This window comes from Lupinus angustifolius, chromosome LG01, assembly GCF_001865875.1.
Source record: "Lupinus angustifolius cultivar Tanjil chromosome LG01, LupAngTanjil_v1.0, whole genome shotgun sequence".
In the NCBI taxonomy this organism is placed as follows: domain Eukaryota; kingdom Viridiplantae; phylum Streptophyta; class Magnoliopsida; order Fabales; family Fabaceae; genus Lupinus; species Lupinus angustifolius.
The window spans coordinates 3,588,150-3,612,660 of NC_032009.1; the positions used below are offsets into that span (position 1 = coordinate 3,588,150).

Genomic DNA, 24,511 nt, shown 5'->3' on the forward strand with positions numbered 1-24,511 from the left:
ACTTGACTTCTGAACATAACTTCAACCATCACAACATTTAGAGGGATAAGTAAAAATTAATCTTTATCATATCACAAGGATCATATTTTACTCCACCTGACCTATACTGCTGTAGGGTCTGTGCCATTAATAGTAAAGGAACATGCCCTTAATACATCAAAGGACCTAACTTCTCAATTCTCACCATTAAAAGCAGACAGAAAAATGTGATGCATTATGTACCACCCCACCTCTATAATACCCTATTCAACTGCATCATTTGCAATGAATATGTTTCCTATCCATTGTTATATAGAGGAGAAGCACCATCCAGAAGTTTTTAAAATGTTAACTTGGTCAAGACCATCACTCAAAAGAACAAGTTGTGTCTGATGTCAGTATTTGACATCCTTATCTATTAAATGAGGCAGCAGAGTTATCATCATACTGTCCCCTCCATGCATTTCCACTATCTGCTCCACTAGAAGCTTGATTGGGGATAGGAACATTACCTAAATCCCCATCCAAACTCATTTGTTGCACTTCAGCTGATGACAATATCTTTATGCTCTGGACACAGCTTACAAATTCTCTGCAAGGAATCATAAGTTGAATAAGTTCAAGAAAATGAACCAGAATGAGTGTAGAAGTATAGTATATTTTTTTGGTTTCCCACAGGTATCCTCGCACTGGAGGCCATCCTGTCTGAGCCGGGAACATCCACAGGTATGTGGGGCTAACTTTCCCAGCGGGTATTTTGATATATATCAGTATTGCCTACAATTACTACAAGGAATTAACTACTTACTCCCAAGGATCGTCACCAACAAGAAGAATGTCACTTTCGTGATCTACATATACCAGTTTCCACTCGGTCCTTTGAGGATCTTCTAGCTGGCCTTCAATCCCAAACATACGAGCCAAATCATATCGGAGTTCATCATATCCCTTGTAACGGGTGACGTCAATACATCTTCCAACAGAGCCACGCTTTTGAACCTATAAAATTTGGAAGCAGCATTAAGCATTTGAATACCTTGAAGAAAGTAGAAGTTGCCTGGAGTCAAGCTTAGAATGTCAGACAATCTTCCTCTATGGACCATACTGGCATATATTGGAAATGGATCTAAGAGTAGATTTAACATATGAACGACTAAAGTATAAAGAGAGAAAATCACTATGAAGTTGAATTTGCAGTCATGCATACAAATACAATGCATTAAACATTGAGGCACACATCATTGCAGTGATTATGCAAATCTGAATTAGATTTCAACTGTCAAAGAGTGACAAACCTTGGTATATGTTCGCACTCGTTGAGTCTGGTTAGCCCGCACACTATTATTCAAAACCCCAGTATCATTCATGCCAACATCACTTGAGCAAGCAGGATTAAAAGACACATTTGGCACTCCGAACGACTGTGAGCTGATGTCAGCAGTGGATAGCTCAGTTTCAATGTCTCTTGGAGCACCACCATAATTAGCCAACAAATTTTGAAGATCTTTTTGAGAGTCCGACCCTCTTAAAAGCATAGTATCAGATGTTAGTCCATCAAGATTAGAGTCAAATGGTAGATTGTTTCTTGAGTGTGATTGGATATCCCCATCCATGAAGAAGTTCGGAAGTGGTAGGTTTTGCTGAACATTACCAGGGTCAAGACAGTAAGATGTTCCAGAAAAAGAAGCCTCCAGCTGATCAGGAATTGTCCCTCTATATTTTTTATGGTCGGGTCCTTTTATACTGTGGAACTCATGTTTGATCTGAATTTCAGGCTTACTCTGAAGCTCCTGTATCAGATTACTTCTGGAATCAACTACCAAACTCCCCCCTAATGTGGTCGGATCTTGTTGATTTCTTTTCAGGAGGTTTGGTGGAGATATCTGGCAGTTATTAGTAGATGGCGAGGTTGAGCACGATGGGGCATCTCCATCTGTGAGAGTAGAGGGAGCTCTAGTGATAGTAACCGATTTCTGTGTATTTAGGGATTGATTCACAGGAAGCTGTTGTGATTGCACAAGAGCTGAAGAAGAGGTGAAGTTATTGCTGTTGAGAAGCTTCTCTGTTGGTAATGCATTATTACCAATGCCAAGCTGTTGTGGCTCATGCTGAGATAGAGGCAGTTGTGGTAATTGTTGATTTTGTTGGTGATTACTTTGTTGCTGTAGAAACTGAGACTGCAAAAGTGGGTTAGAAGTGGAAAGAAGATGTTGCTGTTGCTGCTGCAATTTCTGCAGAAACTGTAGCTGTAGTTGTTGCTCTGAAGGGTTTTGTAGTGACATTTGAGTCATTGGTGATTGCTGCATCGCCCTCTGTGTCAGGTTTTGTTGCAATAACTGAAGTGGAGACTGTTGCAGGTTTTGCTGCTGCCTCTGTAAGAGGCTTGCTTGCTGGTCTATCTGTTGCTGAGATTTTGAATCTTGTGGTAGGGACGTCAGTGGGAATGTATTCTTACTAGTTGATTTGATATTTTGCTGGGGTGTGATACCTCCTGAGAGTAATTGTTGCTGCTGAAATTGAGAGTAGGCCATCGGCTGTTGTACAAACTGATTTGCATTCTGGTTAGAAGAAACTGTGCCATTATTCACAATAGCAAGTTGATACAACTGTGGCTTCTTTTCTAGCTGCTGAGGCATTTGGGGCTGTTGTTGTTGGAGTAATGGCATGTTTTGTGGTTCAGGAAGCTGGTGTTGCCTCTGCTGCTGGAGTTGGTTTACTTGCGTTGGCAACAATGACTGAAGTTGATGTTGCTGTTGCGTCTGCTGCAGCTGATGATGTTGCTGTTGCGGATTCTGCAGCATCTGCTGCTGTTGTTGTTGCTGCTGATGTAGCTGTTGCTGTTGTTGCTGTTGCTGCTGATGCAGCTGTTGTTGTTGTTGCTGCTGATGCAGCTGCTGTTGTTGTTGCTGCTGTTGCTGCAGCTGCTGTTGTTGCTGCTGTTGCTGCAGCTGCTGTTGCTGTTGCTGTTGCTGCAGTAGCTGTTGTTGTTGCAGCTGAGGCCATGCTGGTGGGAACTGTTGCAATTGATTGATTTGATTCGGTAAATTAGGTTTGTTGAATTGAAGACTTGTTGCAGAGAGGGAAGGATCTTGAAAGGTCAACAATTTAGATGGGTCAGCAGTTCCAAGGTTACTGTGCAGAGTATTAGGTGAAAGCATAGATGGGAAAAATGCTGGTTGAGAAGCAGAGAACTGATTATTCTGCTGCATGCTCATCCATTGCATTAAACTCAAACCAGGGAAGACTGAATTTGAGGAATCCTTCATGCCAAAGTCTTCACCAAGCCAGGGCATTGCTCTCTTGAAAGCATTTTCTATATCAGAGTCATCATCTGCAAAATCAATTACAAGGATCAACAGTGACCATTATCAATCTCTGAGAACCAATCCCTTTGCTAATAAACTAAGCTCAAGTAAACATTCAAATGGATCTAAACTAAAATTCTAAAGCACAGTTTTCTTACTCTACCACATATCTATGTAGAAACTCATTAATATTGAATGTCCTACACCTGATATTTATCTTAAAGGAAAAGACATATTCTGTGAGATGAATTTGTTTACAAGAGATAAAAATAATCTGAGTAAGTTTCTGTTAAACGGTGAGTGAACAAGAGATAATCAATGAAGGCCATACAGAAATCTTCGAATGGAATCTGAAGTAGTAAGGGAGGGAGTGTTGCTACCTGGCATTCCGGGTTGCCTGGGGAACTTGGACCTTAAAAATTGAGGTGGACAAATGTAGAAAGGAGATACTACTGGTTCAATTTCCCAAAGCGAAACTCTGCTTGGGCGCTCCCCAGCTGTTGATTCGTCCCATCCAATCTATCAATAGTTCAAAAAATTATTGCCTCAATAAGCTAATAATAAAGACTTATACAATAGTACTAATGTGAAGCACATGCTACTACAAAGGGGACACAGGACCAAGCACATGTAGATCATAGACCTTATAACCAAATCGGTGCCATACGGTACTCAAAACTACAAGAAAATGATTTGCTAAATATTTAAGCAGTGTATAGAAATTACGGGTGCAAGGAAAAGTTAATATTCATACCAATTCTATAAAACAAGAAATAAGGTCAAATAAAACTTTGTATCATGATATCTAATTATCCAAATAATGCATCTGATTCTTCATATGGAAAGATACATGGTTTTGAAATACCTGAAGATTGCGCCACTGAGAACTTTTCCATCGGACAGGATCCAAGTCACTGATTCCAGTGATCGTACCCATGTATCTACGCACTCCTGAATCCTCAGTCTCAAACATCATTCTAAATCTCATTCCAAGTGAAACTTGAGTGAACATGGCTTTGTTATACTTCGCCAATGGAATAACAAATTCAGAGGGGCTGGCCCTGTTACATCCACCGATTTCCATTAGAGGCTATCACAAATCAATGGATGGTATGCCATATTGCCATGTAATCATGATACATAGCTACATTTCAAATAGTACCTTGGATTGTAAAATATAGTAAATGGGCTGTTATTTGAAGCAGCATGAGCTGCAGCAGCAAGAATACCAATATGCATGCTGTCACTGGATATTACTGATGAAGACAGTGCTGTCTGTTGTCTGTTAGCTCGCCTTAAACCTAAAAGAAGATTCTGTTTTTCATCTCTAAAATCACCCAAAAAAAATGGTTCAGCAACACGGGGTCTAAATACTCCTAAAACTTCGACATAATAAGTATATATTTCCTACCTGATAAACAGAACAGAATCTCCAGCAAACACTCTTTTTGTGCTGACAAATACACTCCATCCAGTAGTCAGTAGATGCCTCTTTGGTTGTCCTGTAAAATATGATCGAACCACTTATAAGGTGATCTAATGGTGCATCAATAAATCATATATCATTGCAATGACAATATACTAAAGGAATAAGGCAACGAAGAATATGTAAAAGTGGCAATACCGCGGTAAATATGTCTAAATGCCCATGTAGTATCATGCAAATCTTTGGCAACAAGCTCCTGAGCAGGAGGTTGCATTGAATAATCCTATCAATCACACTTCTGGTCAGCATTTACAGGGAAAACCCTATAACATAAACTCCAATTCTTGCTATAGAGAACTATGAAAAAATGAAAATGTTGTACACAGTACACACCAGAGCTGGAAATATTTTCTCGGCTGCTCTACGGGGCACAGAAAATCCACCATGAGTACTTGTGTCACTAGCTGTGAGGGTTTTGCAAAAGAATTCAGTAGGTTGTCGGTTTTGTTTGAGACCAATATCTGATGCCAGTATTGCTTCCTTCTCATACTGTTACAAATCAAACCATATCTGATATAGTTACGCATCATTTATATGAGGCTTGGTGAGGTTAAAGTAAAGTTGAGAAATAAATCCAAGATGCATAAGGAAATTTTCAGATTTACTAGCAAACTTACTTTGTTTACAGGCTGAAGGGTCATCTGTGCATAGACCTCATCAGTTTCCGGATCAGCCTGATCCAATATGCACAATAATATCAATGTATATATTTCCATATAAGAAAGTCGGAGATCATTATATCAAATGATTAAGCATGCAGCTAGTGTTCAACTACCAGTTTTAGATGTTAAGAAGTTTAAGTGTGGCTGAAGACAATAAAGATAATATATAATAAAGACATGTCTTCCAGAGATGTAAACATTTTTTCTTACAAAAGCACATACTTACAAACTAGTTCATCCATATGACTAGGCGTGTTCCAAATATGCGAGAGAAGTTGAAAAATTGGTATGTCCCAAAGGAAAATAAATCTCAGTATAGAGGAAAGTGCACATACATGTAGGGTAACATTGTGAAGCATGCAAATCAACTTGGATGGAAGGTTTGGGTAACTGGGGATGAAGTCAGTCTGTTTTTGCATGGAAGCTGCAACCTGGAAATTATAGTATAAAGTCAAAAGAAACTTCTATCGGCAACCAAAAAAAATCACGGTCATAGTATCATGGCTTTAGAAACATACTTGTTCACTGTGTCCTTGAGGGAAGTAAACCACAAGACTTCCAACAGGAGGCAAAGAAACCAAAGGTCCGGCACAAGCATGCCATAACTCTGAATTGATGGTCTTCCTTTCTCCTGTTAACAAGACATAAAGTTACCTTATTGAACAGAAATATACAAATATTAAAAGGTACAAAAAAACTCTTCGAATTTTCAATGCTTTTGAATGATTATATAGTTGGAAACAAAGATGAAAAATAGGGAAATTGTATAATTGATGTTTTATAGAACACAACAAATAAAAGATTTAAGAGCTCAAAGAAACACAAAACTTCACATCAGACATGGGCATAGGTGGTCCTTTCCAAGTTAAAGTAACACTTTAATCCAACTGAAGATGACATAAATGCAAATAAATTTTGGGAGGTTTACACTTTAAAGTAACAAACACATATTTGCAATTGCCACAAAGCAATTTTAGTGCTGGAAGCAAAGGAACAGATCTTGCATATCCTTCTCTTCTCCTCATCCTTCTGATATTGTTATCAGTATACTCATCATACACATAAAGAACACACTTGGAAGGCTACTATTTTCCCTCTAGCACTGAAACTTCTAAAGCAGCAATTGACCCTTTTCTCACAATTGTGCAATACTATTACTATACTCCAATACAAACCCAAGAGGTCAACTGGCCAAGACTTCCCATAATATCTATAAGTAAATCTGACACAGAATTTATCATAAAGCATATTCAGACTTGGTGATTACAACTAAACTGTTTTTATTGAACTGAGAAGAGAATAAAATGCAACAAAGAAAGTTATTCAGTCCAGGGAGAAAAAGACATATCTTGTGGAGAAAATTAATCAAAAGATAAGCATGTCATATGGTCACTTTATTCTATCTACAATCAATTAAATCAATTCAAAAACATAAAAGCACCATTTTTCTTGAAAAACACCATTCCCAGAGTCATAGATAGGGGTTAGAGTTTGATGAGAGAAAAACACAGAGAGAGAGAGAGTAATGATGTAATTAACCTTGACAGAAAACCCACCTTCAGCTGAATTAGGCAAAGAAACATTGGATAGAGACTTCATTATGGAAAGATGGTCCCAAACAAATTCAAAACCAGACCTTTTTCTAGAATCTAGAAACAAGATTTAACCAAGTTTTTCACAATATGACAATCCTAACTGCTGAACCCATGGTCCATAAGTAACAATAGAAGTGTGCCCAGAAACACAGAAGCTATTGAAGATCTCTCCAATAGTTCTGGCTGCAATAAACTTGTGGAATCAACAACAAAAGTTGAACCTTTTTCCCTGAAATGCAACTAACTGCTTGCTCCTACTCCTCCTTCACACAACCACGTGGGATTGTTCTGATTAGAAGAACTGAAACACCCAAAAGCTGAAAAAACAAAACTTTAAATCAGCATCAGCAGAAAATGGAGAAAATAAAGCTGATTCATGAAATGGGAAGGTAGTATACTAGTGTTTGTGGCGATTAAGGTAGCTAGGATCAAAGTAGAAGTAGTTGTAGCTGAGAAAACAGCGGTTGGAAAAAAAACAAGACAACTTTATTAGATTGTTTTGTTTGTGTGAACAACCCAATATGAACATGAATGAAGTATTATTCATAAATCACACATAGCCACAGACATGGTTAAAACTTAAAACAGCAATTACAGTTAACTTTACTTAGTTACTAATACTATTCGTATTACCATTTATTTACCTAGTTACTAACTATTCTATATTACCATTTACTTACATAGTTACTTGTCTTGTTCTACACGTTATTCTTCCTCATTATAAGGACTCGGGCCCCCAACTTCAATTCGGATTCCATTAAAAATTCGCATTTTATGGTGCTTCTTCAATATTTGAATTTCTGAAATTATTATTAAAAAAAATTCATGTAATAACAGCTTTATATATTGTTGGTACATTATTTATTATTTATTTTTAAATTATAATTAAATCATAAAAAATAATATAAATAAATTGTAAATATTATATTGGCTCTCTATAAATTTTTGCATTGATATTATAATAATTTATTATTGTACTTACGATCATTTATACATTCTTTTCATCATTTAACACGGTTCAAATGTTCAGTCATTAATTTGTATTATGACATTTAAAAGTTAGAAGAGAACTCACTCATTATATTACATCTATTTTAGTTTCATTTATTGTGAGTTTAACAATGTTACTCTAACTTGTTTTACATGTTTGAGTATATCATCCATGTTACTTATATTTAAGACTTGATGACAATTAAAGCATAAATAATGAATATAATAGTTTTTTGGGTAAATATAATGAATATAATAGTGATATTATAAAATAATTCACCTTATATATATTGTTTCTTCTCATTTATTATATGTAGGAAGACTTAATCTCATTTATATACATACTTTAGTATTTATCAGTACAATCAATACATTACTTAACATTCACATATGCATTACTTTAATTTAACAACTAAAATAAGACACGTTAAAAATTATTACACACTTTCCGCGTAAAGAATATTTTTCTAAGAAAAATTCATTGTCTCGTCAAATTTCAAATCACATACTACAAAATTATGGTCAATGATATGGCTATCCATTTGATGCTAGAATTGTGTGTAGAATAATGCTAGATGTCACATTTAGAAGGTAAATGAAAATAAAATTCACCTCATTGAGGTGTGTCCATGTGACAAAGATTTATTATTAAGTGAGTCCATGTGATAAAGATCTAGGATTACACACTATCTAGCATTATCTCAAGACACCATTAGATGGAAAAGTTTACCTATTTTTACTATAAACAAATAGAGATCAGGTATATGAGCTTATATAGATTATTAAAGTTGGTTTTTAAATAATGGTCGGTGAGCCACCTTTATAGTAAATATTTTTATTATATTTGTAAAAAAAGAATAAATTAATGAGGAATGATTGCTTTACATAAAAATACAAGTTGTTTTTTCAGTTGCACTTAATCTCAATGGTTGATCTTATTTTCATCCAATATAAAAGAAATTTGAGATGAAGTGCAATAATGGAATCTAACCTGCTATATGCAAAGGGATGCTAGCTAATGCTATTATCATTCCCTGGAAAAAAATAACTTTTTTGGTATTATTATTTTTTTACCTTTTTTTGTGTGATTACTGGATTATTATCCATATGCTAAAGTACAGTTATATCCCCAGTATTTTTTTAATGATAATATTTTAAGTTTTACTCCACCTTTCGTAAAAACTCGAAGCAAAAGAAAAGATTGAACCTTTTTTCCATGACACGGAAGGTCATGACTTTGTTTGACATAAACAGTGCTTCTAAATTATGATTATAAATTGAATAAATAAATCAACACATCAAATTTAAAGATGTTGTTTTTTCCTTCTTCTACTTCCTTTATGAGCTTTTTACAAAATATATTTTTTATCCAAACAAATTTAATTTATACAAGAAAAATTTAGAAACCAAAAAATAATTGAAATTACTTTCTTAAATAGAATATTTAGTATTTTAAGTCTGGTTCCTTATTGAGTGGTCATTATAACCTTAAGTAAGCTCAGAATTACTACAATGCTAAGAGAAACCTTTATAATTTTGGTATGCTTCCCTTAGAAGTGGAATTCTTTAATGGTAAGCTGGAGGTAATGAAACCATATTAGTTTAGTGTTATAATGTATCATTAGATCCTTAAAATGATTAAAAAGTCAATGTTTCGATTATTGATAGTGACGTTATCCTCAAATGACCAAAAATTAAAAGTTTGATTATTGAGAACGATATTTGTTATGATAACAACTATGAACCCGATAGAGATTAGTTCCTTACCTATAGATGAGGAGATATCATTAGTAATACATAAAACAAGTTAAGGGTGATGATCGAAAATAATATTAGAATATATATATATTTTGTAAGTGTAAAAATTTATACGCAGTAAATATATTATTTATTATTTATTTATATTACTACTTTTGAAGAGTTAATAATATTTAAATATGATGTTGGGTATGATGTCCTTCTTCAAAAGGGAATTTGCTTGATTCCAACTGGTTTATTCACTTAAGCACACAAAATTTAAAACGTGTGTAATTGCCTAGTGTATAGATTAATTAGTAAGAAATTGTTCTAACTTAAAGATATAGTTCTTTTATAAATATAGGTGCATTTACCATTTTTTTGGTTAGGGTGATTTTTATCATGGAAAAAAAGGTTAGTTTGATTTCAAGTGAAAAGAAGATAAAAAGACAGAATAAGAAGAGATGTTACATTTCTCTAAGGGAGAGTTTGCATTTGTAAAATAATAACCATTTTAGTCTCACTTCTGCAAAATTATAATCACATAAAATGGGAAAAACACTTTATCTTATACATGTTTCTAAAAAAATAGTATTTAATTTGTAGATATTAATTTAATTAAATTCAAAATAATTTTAAAATTTTGTATTTATTGATTTTAGAATAAATTTATTTTTTAATTATAATTTAGTATTAAAGTTAACATGACAAGATTATTATTGTCTGTACAATAAAATATCAACTTTTCTTTATCTTCTCTTTTTCTTATATTAAACAACTATTAAAATTACTAATAAGATGTTGGTCTAATTATATAACGTCTCACTATATCCCTAAAGTCGATGGTTTGATTCATGAGAATGACATTTGTTGAATGAAGCAACCACAAATCCCGAAAGAGATTAGTTCATTACCAAAAAATGTGAGAGAATACTTTTATTAATAAAAAAACAACTATTAAAATCTATTTTATTCTTATTACTTTATCTCTTCTCATATTATTTCTTCCTTTCTTCTCTCCTTACATTTTCTTTTCTATGCCAAATAGAGCATAATGTTTGGTATGCATTATTTTGTCACTTCTCATACTCTTATTATTGTATGATTATCTTTTTTAATAATTGCATTCACAAGAATTTAACATCATTTGATTTAGTAATCATAATAATATTGCCTTGTTTATATAAGAAGATTAGCATGTCAATACAGCACACCTCTAAATAGTACTTGATTGTATATAAGCTCCGTTTTTTATTGCTGCTAATAATATTGCACCAATTGAAATTCGTACCTAGAAATATTTATTTTCAAATAAAGAAAATTACTTTTTTTAATAAGAAAACATAACTACTTTCATCTTTTGATAGTAAAAATGGACCCTATCAAAACAGTTACGTTATCTTTCTGTGATAATGTTGGAAAATGGTAATTTCATAAATAATAAAACATTTACCTTATGATAAACCATAAATGATAATGTCTCTTTGACTTAGTTCTGTTGAGTTGGATATTGTTTCTTTGACTTAGTTTTCTTTCCGTTTTTTTGTGTTTTTATTTCCGAAGGACAAAAAAAAACCATAAATGATGGGAAGGTAGTTGGATCGGTGTTCATCAAGACAAATTGAAATATCAAATCAAACATATAGATATACGTTATCTATCACTCAGGTCATTAACCCATTATGGTAATTGTAACAAATATAGGGTGGTAATTTAACCATGGGAGTGATATCAACTCTAGTTTGAGTTAAAAACAAGATATTGATGTATGAGTATAAGATCTACTATATCTTAAAAATATAAAAAGTTAATAGTTTTATTCTTGTGATTAATATTTGTTTGAAGAGACATTCACATAATCTAAAATTAATTAGTTCACATTTAATAATATTAAAAAAAAACTCTCATTTTAGCTCATTTTCAAGGGAGAGTATAATACTTAATAATATGAAGAGAAAATGAACGTCCTTAATTTTAAATTTTTTTATTAAAATTTAACTTAAATCATATTCATATAAATATTTATAAACATTTATTATATTAATTTTTTTTTTAAATTAACAATCATTAAAAATGAATAATTGGTTATAATATAAAAAATTATTATATTATTGCTGTAGATATTTTTTCTAACAGACTATGTTTGGTTAAGGAAGGATAGTGGAAGGAAAGAAAGTGGAAGGAAAGAGAGTTAAATGAAAGAAAAGGAGTAGAAAATGATATGATAATTTTATTGTTTGGTATGATTGAAAATGGAAGAAAAATGAGAGGAAAAAAATGCATATTTAAACATAATATATTTAAAATGACATAAATGTCCTCGTTATATAACCAAATTACATAACTAAATATTTATTTAAAATGACAATACATAATTATAAAATATGTATAATTTTTAAATACTATTTTTTAATATTGCAAATTACATAACTAAATAATTTATTTTTAATAATATTGATTAATATTTTTAAGTTCCTAAGTTTAATATAATAATTTATGTTTATAAAATTCAATAAAAATCATTAGCATCTTATATCTTCTTCTCACCAATCTATCTAAGTAAAGTATAACTCATTTTTTATAACCACTTTTATATTTTTAACAATCTGATTTCTATATATTTGTGTTTTGTCTTTCTAATTTATTTATTATTTGTCTATTTTTTAGTAATTATATTTATTTTTTCTTTTCATTCCAGACAATACACAAATATTATTTATTTTTGCGTTTAGAAGCAACGAAAATAAAATTAAGTTAATGAATTTCACATCAAAATAAGTATAAACAATTTTTTTTACTAAATTTTATATATTTTCACATAGATTGCGGTTCTTTAAATTCATTCATGGTGAAGGGCAAATTTGGAATTTTTTATGGTTTTCTCCCATTTCTTAATTTTCTTCACAAAATAGGGAAGAAAACTTTTTGTGTGGGACCCATGCATATTTTTCCTTCCACTCATTTTTAGTGTTGAACCAAATGGTGGAAAATAATATTTTCCACCATTTTTTCTTCCTCCTCTTTTTTTCATAGAACCAAACATAGTGTTAGTCTTTGTTTGAAAGGGTAGAGTTAGAGAAAAAATGAGAGAAAAGTTGAAGAGAAATGAGAAACTTCCTCTATTTGATTAAGAGGAAAGAAAAAACGGAGAGATGAAAAAAGTGGGTGAACCTATAAAATTTCTTTATCTCCACTTATTATGAGGAGAAAGTGAGAAGAAAAAGAGAAATTTTATCCAAACAAGAATCTGTTATCTCAAATGATGTCACAGACTATGTTCCGAACCATATCAATTAAAAATGTTAATTAAAATTATAATAAAATTTATAATTTAAAATTATAACATTTATTTTTAATTAATAATAGAACAACATTTTTTTTTGTAGATTTTCTTTATTATAATTTGAACCACAACATCATCACACTCTTCTCATTTTCTATCTAACCAAATAAAAGAGAAAGAAAAAAAAATATTTCTCATTTTCTCTTATTCTTCTTTTTATCAAATATCACAAAAATTTACTCTATTTTTTTCTTTCTATTTCTCACCTTTTTTGTTTTTTATTTTTTATTTTATCTAGTCAACCAAACAAAACCTTAAAGTATATAACAAATTAGAGATAAATTGACGTTTTAAGAACTAAGGAGGAGAATACTGTTTTTTGTACTATCAAATGTGTCCCTCGTCATTTTCAACAAGTACCGCTCCAAGTAATCACATTCTTAATATTTTGGTCCTGAAATCTAATTAACCTTACACTATTAGATTAATACATTGATGGTGAGAAAATATTTTTGTTATGTATAAATAAAATAGAGAAGTTTAGTAAAACAAGAGTCAACTAAAGCAGAGCGGAGAATCCGGTAAAGTGAAAAAAGGAAAAGAAAAAAGAGTGGAAGGGAGGGAGAGGAGAAGCACACGTGAAGTTTTTGCAGCTTTTGTCGGTTCACCAAACTTCGCAACTTCTCACCATTTCTGCGTTTCTCTTTCCTCCTTCAACATTCCACTCTTTACCTGGGGTGAATATCTGGTGTCACATAAAAATGTACATTTCATGTGTTATTATTTATGATTGGTCAAAAAAATATTTAATTATTACTTTTTTAATTTTAATGTATTTATTACAATCAATCACAAACAATGCCACATGAAGTAACACATAAATGTACTATAGTAGATGTGCTCGAGTTTATATGACCACTTCACACGTGTTTATTATCGATGTCAATCACGGTGATTATTTAACCCCTAGTGTTTAAAACCAGATATTTTAAATCTTATGGACTAAAATACAAAAATATTATTGTAGCAACTAAAACTCAAATCACATGATTTTTCAAGGCCTAAAATATAGTTAAACCATTAATTTGTAACAATCTTAATTTTAATTTTTGATTACACAAATAGTATTGAACCTATTAAGTTTAGTTCCTTGTTTGGAGCCTCTAAAATTATTTTTATAAAGAAGTTTGGATTTTGTCCCGACAAATTTGTCAAATTTATGAAGGGAAATGACAATCAATGTTTTTAAGTGTGGGATAATCCTCTCCGTTTATTTTTATATATTTGTTGAAAATAAAGTATCACCTTATAATAAAAGATAACTTATTTTATTAATTATTTGACATGTGTATTATTTTTCTTTTTATAATATATTTAAAATGAAAACTTCTTAAAGAAAGGAAAATAAAATACATGTCATACACTTAGTAAATTTAAGAAGATAACTTAGATTATAGTATAAATTTATACTTTATTCTTATATTTCTTATCCGTTTACATCTATAATGATCGTTAATTTTCAAACCAAAAATAAATTATTTTATCATATTCATAAAAGAATAATCTAAAAATATATATAAATCAATCTCTCCTTTTTTTTTATATATACACCAACCTTATAATTTGTATACACACATTACATTGATTGTAAGAGCTAAGTGTAATTTCTTTTAAAGAAAAATGTAATAAATGTAATTAAGTTAAATAAAATATGACATATGTAGAGACAAATTCAAATAGTACATGAATCAATACATCTTTATTGTTTTGATTCATTACAATATAATATAAAAATGATTTAAGATAGTATGATCTTAGAATTATTAATGAACTTTGTAATGAATTAAAAATAATGAAGAGACATTAATTTTTATGCAACTTAGACTTCTCAATATAATATATCATATTTTATTTAAATTATTTACCTTCATCATTCTTTTACATTTAATTCTCATGAAGTGATAGTTATTATAAATTATAATACATGAATATAGAATGAGTGATTTGTATAATTATAAAAATAAACGATAACTTGTATAATTTTATTAAAATAGGGAGGTATCGGATAATTTTATTAAAATAGAGGGGTATCGGATAGAGTAAACTGAATTGAAAAAGAAAAAGAAAAAGAAAGTGTCTGCATCACTAAAATAAAATCACCCCCACACATGCTATGATCAGTAATATTTGTGAATTGTGACATATCACAAGATCCTTGATGATATGCGCATATATAGCTTATAGCTAGAAATGTAATGCTTATAGCCATGAAAATTAAATCCTTGCATAAACCCTTTTAGAATTTAGGAATGGAAGCAAACTGAATAATTCCATTCTTTTGCTACTTCCCATGCCAATGGAATGATCTATATGCATGTTATATATACATATATATATATATATATATATATATATATATATATGCACATGGGTGTGTCCATAATAATGCCCACATAAGTAATCATAGTGATGGCAAGGTAACTTAAGAGTACGTTTTAAATATATATTTTCTCTTTGATCAGTTGTATCTTTAATATTCAATTAAACTAAAATGTCTTTTGTCCACTAAACAAATTTGATCTTCAAGTATTTAATTTGTAACACCAGTAAAAATAATTCCATGCATGCGACTTTTTTATATATTTGGGTAGACAATGACAACACATAACTATTTGATGGATCCAAACCACCGATTAGATAAACACGAGTTTTTGTTGTCCCTACATAGTACACTTCTGAATTTAGCAATAGAGAGAAAGAACCCTTTTGTGGGGTTATGGGTCTTTATGGTTTTTGTATTCTTTCTTAGATGATTAAGTTGACAACACATAGTTGGTTTCTCTACCTAGATACCAGCCTGGAATATTAGTCATAAACTCATTCTTGCTTGAAATAATAAAATTTAATTAGTGAAAGGAACAAGGGAAAACTTATTTAAAAATCTTAGTGATTATGGAGAGACAGAGAAGATTGAAATAGATTTATTTTAATAACTTAGCATAAGGAAAAACAGAGATAGAGTTAAAGTAAAAGATTGAGGCACTAATGTCACCATCCAGGTGATTTTACAAAATCATAAAGGGACAACTCCAAGTGCTGTGGTATTATCCACATAGGAAAGAGTAGCCACACTTTTTCTCTGGTGGGTCTAAAGTCACTGGAGATTTAATGGCACCATTAAAAGGTGGGGTTCAATCAATCAATTTCGATTCCCCTTCCATTAACTTGACTATAAAGACTATTTATATTGGTGTCATAAATCTTGGGCATTTTATACTAATGTTATTTATTTATATTTTTTGAAAATTTAATAATTATAAAATATAAATGATAAATTAATAAAGTGTAAAACTCTTAGTAGATATTTTTTTCCTCTCTTAATTCATTTGGAAGTAAATTGGTAATTCCTTCTTCCCCATCTTTTTTTACATTTAAGGTTGTATATATTATAAATTAAAAAATTGTTAAATAAAAATAAATATATTCTGGTTAAAACATTTTTACTTAATTCTAATTTATATCCCAAAAAATAACTGGTGAAAAGTATATAAAGAATAAGAGCATAACAATTGACTAAAATAATAATCAAGTTTTAACTACATTATATATTATTAATATACAATGAATAAGATTATAATTGATTATATAAATTTTGAATTTCTAAAACATCCACAAGAATTTAAAAGGGAAACACAGGAGGAAGGTTTCTTAAGTTAAAATACAATTATATAATAGTACTTAAAAATGTAACTCTTTCAATTACATCTTACTTGAATCCAATTATAAGATACTATTTTTTTTTAAAGTTTTTACAATTAATAATAAATTTGTGTATCTCAAGTTAATACCCTATACATAACATGATACATTTTTATATGATTTGTTCGAAAATACCTTTTTTAAAAACATCTACTAGTTTTTTTATTTCATTCTTCTAAAACTAAAGTCTAATATATAATTTTATACATTTTGTCTTATGTCCGATCAATTTTATATTCACAATCAAGACATGGCTAACTAAAAAATTGGCCCAATTAACAGGCAGCACTTTCAATATAGTGGAATTTGCACATAAAAATTGTTATTTGCTACATTATTTCTTTTTTTAAAAAACAAAACAACAAAAACGTATACCTCAACCTTGTTGCAACTTGCAAGATATATGAATTGTAAAATGAAAAAATGATTTATACACGTATAAAACTAACTTATAGATTTCATACATTTATGATAATGACTTTATTTATTAATGTCAAATTTATAAATAACAACATATTACCTTCGTAATATATACGAAGTCTATGTCAGTTGCTACCGTTGACTTATGCCACCATTGGACCAACCAGAGAAAAGCTTAACCTCTTTATGATGATGCTCACTCGTTCCCAAGAAGGCTTCTCTCTAACAATTAAGAGACAAATACATGTTTTTACACTTGTTTTTAATGATAAAAATGTAATTTCATTCTATTCAAAAGAATAAAGATGTCATTGGAAGTTGCACTTCCCTTTATTTTCTGAATCACTTACCTTTTCATTAATGGAAATGATCCTAACTCTACCCATTCCCTTATACATGTTATATATTTATATATACAAATAAAAAAATTCATTACATCTATTATTTTATAGCAAGACCTTAACTGTCCTTTCTTATTCTCTTCTCAATCTTTCTTCTTACTCTACATTCTAATAATAAGATAATTCATGAGTAATAAATATTGTCTTGAAATTTAAGAATCAATTTTTTTTTATTACGAAAGATATCATCTCATCTTTTTAGTAAGGAAATAATTCATTTGGTGTACATGATTGTCTATCACAATAATTATAGCAATGTTATTAAAACCAGTTTGGACCGGCCGGTTCGACCGTAGAACCGGCCAACCGGTCCTATAACCGGTACGAAACAAGTGTTGTGCCAGCTAAGCATCAAAATCGGTGTAAACCGGAGAAAAACCGGTGAACCGTGTCAAACCAGTGAACCAGCCGGAATTTGATTGAACCGACCGGTTCATACATGTAATTTTAAAGAACCTCACATAGGTACATACCACATAGAATTAGAAACCCCTTTTCTTTATTGTTAACTTGTATGAAAATTGATGTATGAAAAAATGATATTGTTGTAGATCAATTAAATTTAGAAGATGATGATGATGCACAACTCAACCTTGTGGAGAATGTGAACCTAGTTGAAGACAACGTTAGTCAAGCTTTGGACTTAAATGGTGAAGAAATGGAACCTCAATATAAAACAACTTTGACTCATTGATGTTAAAGTTTTAAATATATAATATGTTTTATAGACTGAGTTATGAACTTGCGTCATATGTTTCGAGTTTGTTAAGTAAGACAAATATTTGTGGATTACTATTTGTATTTGCAATTTAGACTTTGGATTTATTAAAGTTGTTTGTTTATGAGAATTCTTACTTTGACTATAAATATGGATTATAAATTTGAGTATCTACATATTAGATAATTTTTGTTACAGGTTTACACACATATATATATAAGCATGTATGTCCGGTTTAACCAGTTTAATCCTATGCGGTTTAATTACTGAACCACTGGTTGAACCACTAAACTACTAAACCAGTACCCTCACTGGTTTGTTGACCGGTCCGGTTTTAATAACATTGAATTATAGTATTCCAAGAAATTGAATCCTTGATCTATTAATCATTTTACGAATCTAATAATGTTTTACACAACTAGATCAGTTCCTTATTGATATTTAAAATTACATTTAAACATGAACATTAATTTTATGGAAAAAATGAAACTTATAAAAATGAGAGAATAATAAATATTACGGTTTAAAATTTACACACGATTAGTGTAATTTTTTTACATTGTTAGTACATCATCTATTATTGATTTATATTACTTTTTTTAAAAGTCAATGATAATTAACATATGAATGATAAATGATTTGTTGATAGTGTAAAACAAAATATTTATATTAAATGCTAAATATTAATATTGTGTCTTGCCAAGCATAACATGATGAATGGAGGTTGAAAAGAGACAATCCCACATTTGACAAAACCAATATTAAAAAAGGGTAAAGAATACTGCAACAGATAGTATAAGTAAGTTCCCAAAACTGTACAATGAACTTGGAATACAAATTCATCGATGGAGTCTTTTACAAGCAAGCAATAAACCGAATTCATGGCATAAATAAATGTTGGAGAATGTAAGCATAAATATATCCTCGGAAGGCTCAAATATATCCTCTCTTTTTGTCTCCTTCATTTGACATATCCCTATGCTTCTCTTTTTTAAAATTATCAAAACCACATACTCAATACAAACTTGTTTATAGCCTAAAATAAAGAAAATGTAAACAGAAATAAACAAATTTACGGAAAAGAGAGAATTCAGGCTTGCAAATAAATTAATTATTAGTTAACACTTAACACCGACAATGGGCTTAGAAGAAGAAAGACGCAGCTTCTATGCTTTCCCTAACTCCATTGTCATGCCATGCAATTATTGAACTTCACGTGGAGTTGTGATGATTGGTTAGTTTTTAATGTTATCATCTCCTTCTTAAATTATTAAATAATATAAAAATTTGATATATTTTGATTGAAATAATACTATAAACTAAATTAAAAAGTAAATAAATAGAAAATGAAAAATATAAATAATTATTAAATGTATAGTTGGAAAATAAAATATAAATATACTTGTTGGTCAGGAAGTCAATACCATCATGTTGGGTTACCATTTCTTCCTTGTATAGGCAACATTACCTTTATCCGTTAGAGAGATTGTATTGAGCATTAGAGTTTGATCTCTTTGCAATTGTCATTGGTCTTTAACTGCCAATATTATGTCTCCTAATGTTCAGATTGTGATTGCAACTAAATAACCGTGGTAAACTGTATGCATAATTCACAAATATTGGCATAACATTATGATGCAAACTTTAATTATTAACACACTCAAAACTTAAATTGCAGTCAATAATAACCATTTGCTGTTACTTAAAAAGCTAATGAATATCATCACAATACCTGCAAAAACTACAATAATAAATAGCTCTTGAAGTCACACGCCACCTGAATTTAACTCCGTAGCACAAGTCATAATCATTATCCATCCTAGACGGAGCTTCCCTTTTTAAGAAGCATATATATTATATTGGTCTCTAACTCTCGCATCCCGATTTATTTTCAGTTGCACGATTTTGTTTAGAGTTGTCACTACATTTTATAGTTAAAAATGTAGAAAAATATTTTAAGCCTAATTACCTTGAGCTTTTGGATTTTTGATATCCAGGTTCGGGAGTCGGTTACAAGGTAAGGAAGATATTAACACCCTACCCGCCCGCTTTAAGCGGTACCCTTTGTTAAAATATATGACGTTGTTATTATTATTATTATTAAATTATTTGGTTAATTAATTAATTTACATGATCAAAACTATTTATTTATTTATTTTAGTTAAACCTGACAAGACCTCGGTTCTAAGTATCCCTATTAAGGGAATCAAAACTTACGTAGTTCTTTAGTTAGAAAAATGTTTGTTGGTTGTGTGTATTTTAATTAAGGAAAATAAATTTTTTAGTCAAAATATTGATTTTGCATATTTATTTATTGGTAAAATAAAGTTTTCATTTGGGTTAATTGCTGTCATTTACTTAAGAAAATAGAATCTAAACGATTTTGAGATTTAATCGGTTGAAAAGAAGCGGCGTAACACGACCTTTCGAAGATAATTTGAGAAGAAAGATGCCTCCGAGGCGACCTTCTCTCCATCTTTGATTAATTCTCAAAATTATTTATTTTTTAAAGGCCAATAACAATATTATAATAAAATGATTTTTGGATAAAATAATTAAAATACATTTAAAGCAATATTCTGAATTTTTCTAAATAAGTTTTTTGCACTTAATTAAAGAATTTTTTTAATGAAAATAAAATCCTAACAAATTTTATTGATAATTAACTAAATTAAAAAGACTTTTATTTTTTTATTGTTATTATTTGCCAAATAAATATATTATTTTTCTATTTACAAAAATAAAATTATTATGCTCACTGTCCAACAAATTAATTTTATTTATTAAATATGGTTGACATTATTCCTAAAAAAATAAATTGCCTTAGAAATAAAAGTAAAGGGAAGAATTTCAAACCCGGAAGGTAATAATCCAATGCAACAGGGAGCACAGTGAGCTTCCACGTGTCGCTTAAGCACTGGATGAAAGGTATTGTTGAATGAACAATGCCACGTGTCAGTCTTGTGTTGGCTACGTTTGAAGGTGCACAACTTCTGCAATGTACCCGCACACACCGTAACGTTTGTTGGGAAAGAGACTTTTGTTCACTGCGGTCGCGTCTACAAGTGTAGAACGAAATTGCCTGCGTGTCGCAACTCTAATGGACAAAAGACGAGGGTGCACGGCGTGGTAATAGGTGCGTCTGCACATGATAATACACTGGCCAAGGATGTTTTGTCCAGTGGGCACGCGTCTACGCGTGCACTCGTCTACGTGTCATGAGATGATTGGTTATTTTGGTGGTCAAAGGGTGGCTCTTGTGATGAAGACTGATCGGACGGTGCCTAGGATGGGTGCACGCGAATTATGCTATTCTCACACGCACTAGATCACACGACGGTTTTTTCTCTCCTACTTTCTTTTGCTTTTCTTCTCTCTCACTTTGGCAAAACAATTTCGCAGGAGTATTTTTTTTTGGAACTAGGAGAGGAAGACTAACCTACTACCACCACTACTCATATTTATAATAAATTTTATTTAACCTAATCTAACCCTAACAAAATAATATGCACTAACCCATAATCCTCTAATAATAGGTACTCTCACCAAGTCAGATTTGAATTGGTGTTTTATTATTTTTAATTTATTATTTAATAAAAAATATTTTAAATTGGTTTATGTATTATTTTTTTATATATCGAATTAATTCAAAAAAATAAATAAAAATATCTTTGATTATGTATAAATTATTTTAAAATTATATTTTCGAAAAGGTAAAATAAAAAATTATTTTATTGTTTATTTGGAATTTAAAAGAGATATTTATAATATTTCACTTATCTTATTTATTTTATAAATTCGAATTTAATTATAAAAATTAATAAAAATATTTTTAATTATCTTTTATATATTTTATAATAAAATTTGAAAAAATCAAAAATAAATAAATAAATAAATCATTTTCTTTGCTTGTATTCCCTCTTTCTTATAGAAAAAAAGATATGGGCTCATAAGGGTCCATTTCTAATTCAAATATTTTTTTTGGAAAATGATGTGTGTTTCTAGGTCCTAGTTTTTTGTTATTATTTTTATTTTTTGCGAATTAATTTAATTTAGCTTTGCATTTTGGTTAACCTAATCACTTAGATGTAGGAACCTTAACATAACAAGTTTATTATTATTTTTGAATTTTTGTTAACTCAATCCCTTAGATTTAGGAACATTAACAACATTGATTAGTTTTACTATTTTTAGAAAACAATTTTTTGAATTCTATTAATTTTTATTCAAAAAGTATTGGGTTTTTCTGGGCCGGACAAAAAATAGGTGTTCACACTACCATGTATTTTTTTAATAAGCAAAATGAAATTGGATTAAGAACTAAAGGGTAATAACCCAAAACAACCAAACAAAACAAACATTAAAGAAAAATTAGTTGGATCTTACAATACAACCCCAAAGATCCATACACTAAACCTTTGTTTGATTGGGTGGTTTTAAGAGGAAAAGGTACATAAATTAGAGAATTCCATTTTTTTTCTTATTTGATTGAAAACATAATAGGTGAATAAGAAGGAGGAAAATCCGGTTGATCTTGCTACTTTTTGTTTCTCCACTTATTAGCTTAGAAAGTGAATGGGAAAATATTATATTTACAAAATACAATTTTATTATTCAATACCAATTCCAAAAAATTAATATAAGAAAAAGGTATTATTATCTATTCATATAAAAACATATATTTTTTCCTCATATACCAAATAACTTTTAAAATTTCCTAACTTTCTCACTTTATTTTCTCTAGTCATACTTTATCTTCTAATATCCTCTCTTGCCTTTTTCTTCCATTAACCAAAAAAAGCCTAATCAATAAATAAAAGTGAATTAAACCCAAAACAAGATGAGAACCAATACCAATGCCGAATCTCAATAACGCTCATAAGATTAATGACTCCTTCCTTCAAAGATGACATCATTTTTCATAAGCTAGATTAATCATTCAACCACGTCCTGAACCCTTTTCCCTTCTAACAGAAGCTGAGATATAACTTCAACACAGAAGTACAAAAAATGGGAAAGAGAATTAGAGTAGCTAACCAATAATAGAAACAATTACGTACGTTAGTTATGGTTAAGGGGGGAAAAGAATAAATATGAAAAATAAAAAAAGAAATTTTATGTGAAAGGACAATATTAAATACCCACATTAGTTCACATGTTTATGTTTTAACATACTGATAATAGCATTAAAGGAAGTAACAATATCATATGTATTGGTATGACTTCTCTTTTTCAAGAGCACATTGCTATCCACTATTGCTTCAAGTTGAAATGTTGCATGGTGACTTTAATAAGTAGTATAAAAAACCAGTGGCCAGGAAAGGAGTGATAGTGAGATATGCCTAATTATGGAGAGTACTACATTGTATAAGCATTCTATTGACAGTGATAGCACTTCTAGGACTAGGTCTACTCCAAGGACCACACATCACATTTTTCTCTCTTAGTATAAGGTCAATCATTGTTTTGCTTTGGCATCCCTTTCTATCAATAGTTTCCTGCCATTATACTGTTCCATTAGAAGGCCACTAATGTTGTTGATTAGCATTCATTATCATTGGTTAATGATGTTTACTTACATTATATTATGTTAATGATCTTTACTTATACTATATATATGGTATTAATATTGTTTACTTATACTATGTCGTGTTAATGATCTTAACTTATGTTATATCGTATTAATGATATATTTTCAACTCCTTTTACTCCAACATTGGGAACTAAATTAAAACCAAATGAATAGATATTGGATGTAGACGAGAAGTAATAAATAGAGATTAATATCTACATATTGTATTGTTAATGTAGTTTTTTTACATTGTCAATATATCATCCACCATTAATTTATATTACTTTTATTTGAGAGTCAATAATGATTAATATACAATGATGAATGATTTACTGATAGTATAATAAATACTTACATTTTCAATTTATACACATTAAATCACAATAAATAAGGGTAAACTTGTAAATAAGGTTCATTTTGTCTTAGTTTCACATAAGTGTTTTTTATAGATGGAGTTATTGCAATTCTAAAATATTTGTTAAACGTTCCTCTATTTAATTGCAATCGCAATCGTTACTTAACACTTACATTTTCAATTTTTCACGCTTACTTTCATACATGCTGCATCACTTAAATATTTTTAAAATTTTAATTTTTCAGAAAT

At 30.1% G+C, this 24,511-nt stretch overlaps 1 protein-coding gene across 2 annotated transcripts; it reads right to left on the bottom strand.

The window, feature by feature from the left end:
- Window positions 47-7,548, bottom strand: LOC109347823 (auxin response factor 7-like). Of its 2 annotated transcripts, XM_019587913.1 has the most exons (14): window positions 7,426-7,546; window positions 6,989-7,344; window positions 5,951-6,063; window positions 5,768-5,863; window positions 5,388-5,444; window positions 5,104-5,259; window positions 4,909-4,993; window positions 4,696-4,786; window positions 4,447-4,611; window positions 4,150-4,345; window positions 3,665-3,803; window positions 1,275-3,310; window positions 788-978; window positions 47-571 (listed from the first exon to the last, which is right to left on the bottom strand). In XM_019587913.1, the coding sequence occupies exons 2-14, from the start codon at window positions 7,029-7,031 to the stop codon at window positions 391-393; spliced, it is 3,549 nt and encodes a 1,182-aa protein (XP_019443458.1). In that variant the 5' UTR covers window positions 7,032-7,344; window positions 7,426-7,546; the 3' UTR covers window positions 47-390. The 2 variants fall into 2 exon arrangements, with proteins under 2 accessions (XP_019443458.1, XP_019443449.1); XM_019587904.1 differs by having other exon boundaries at window positions 6,989-7,548.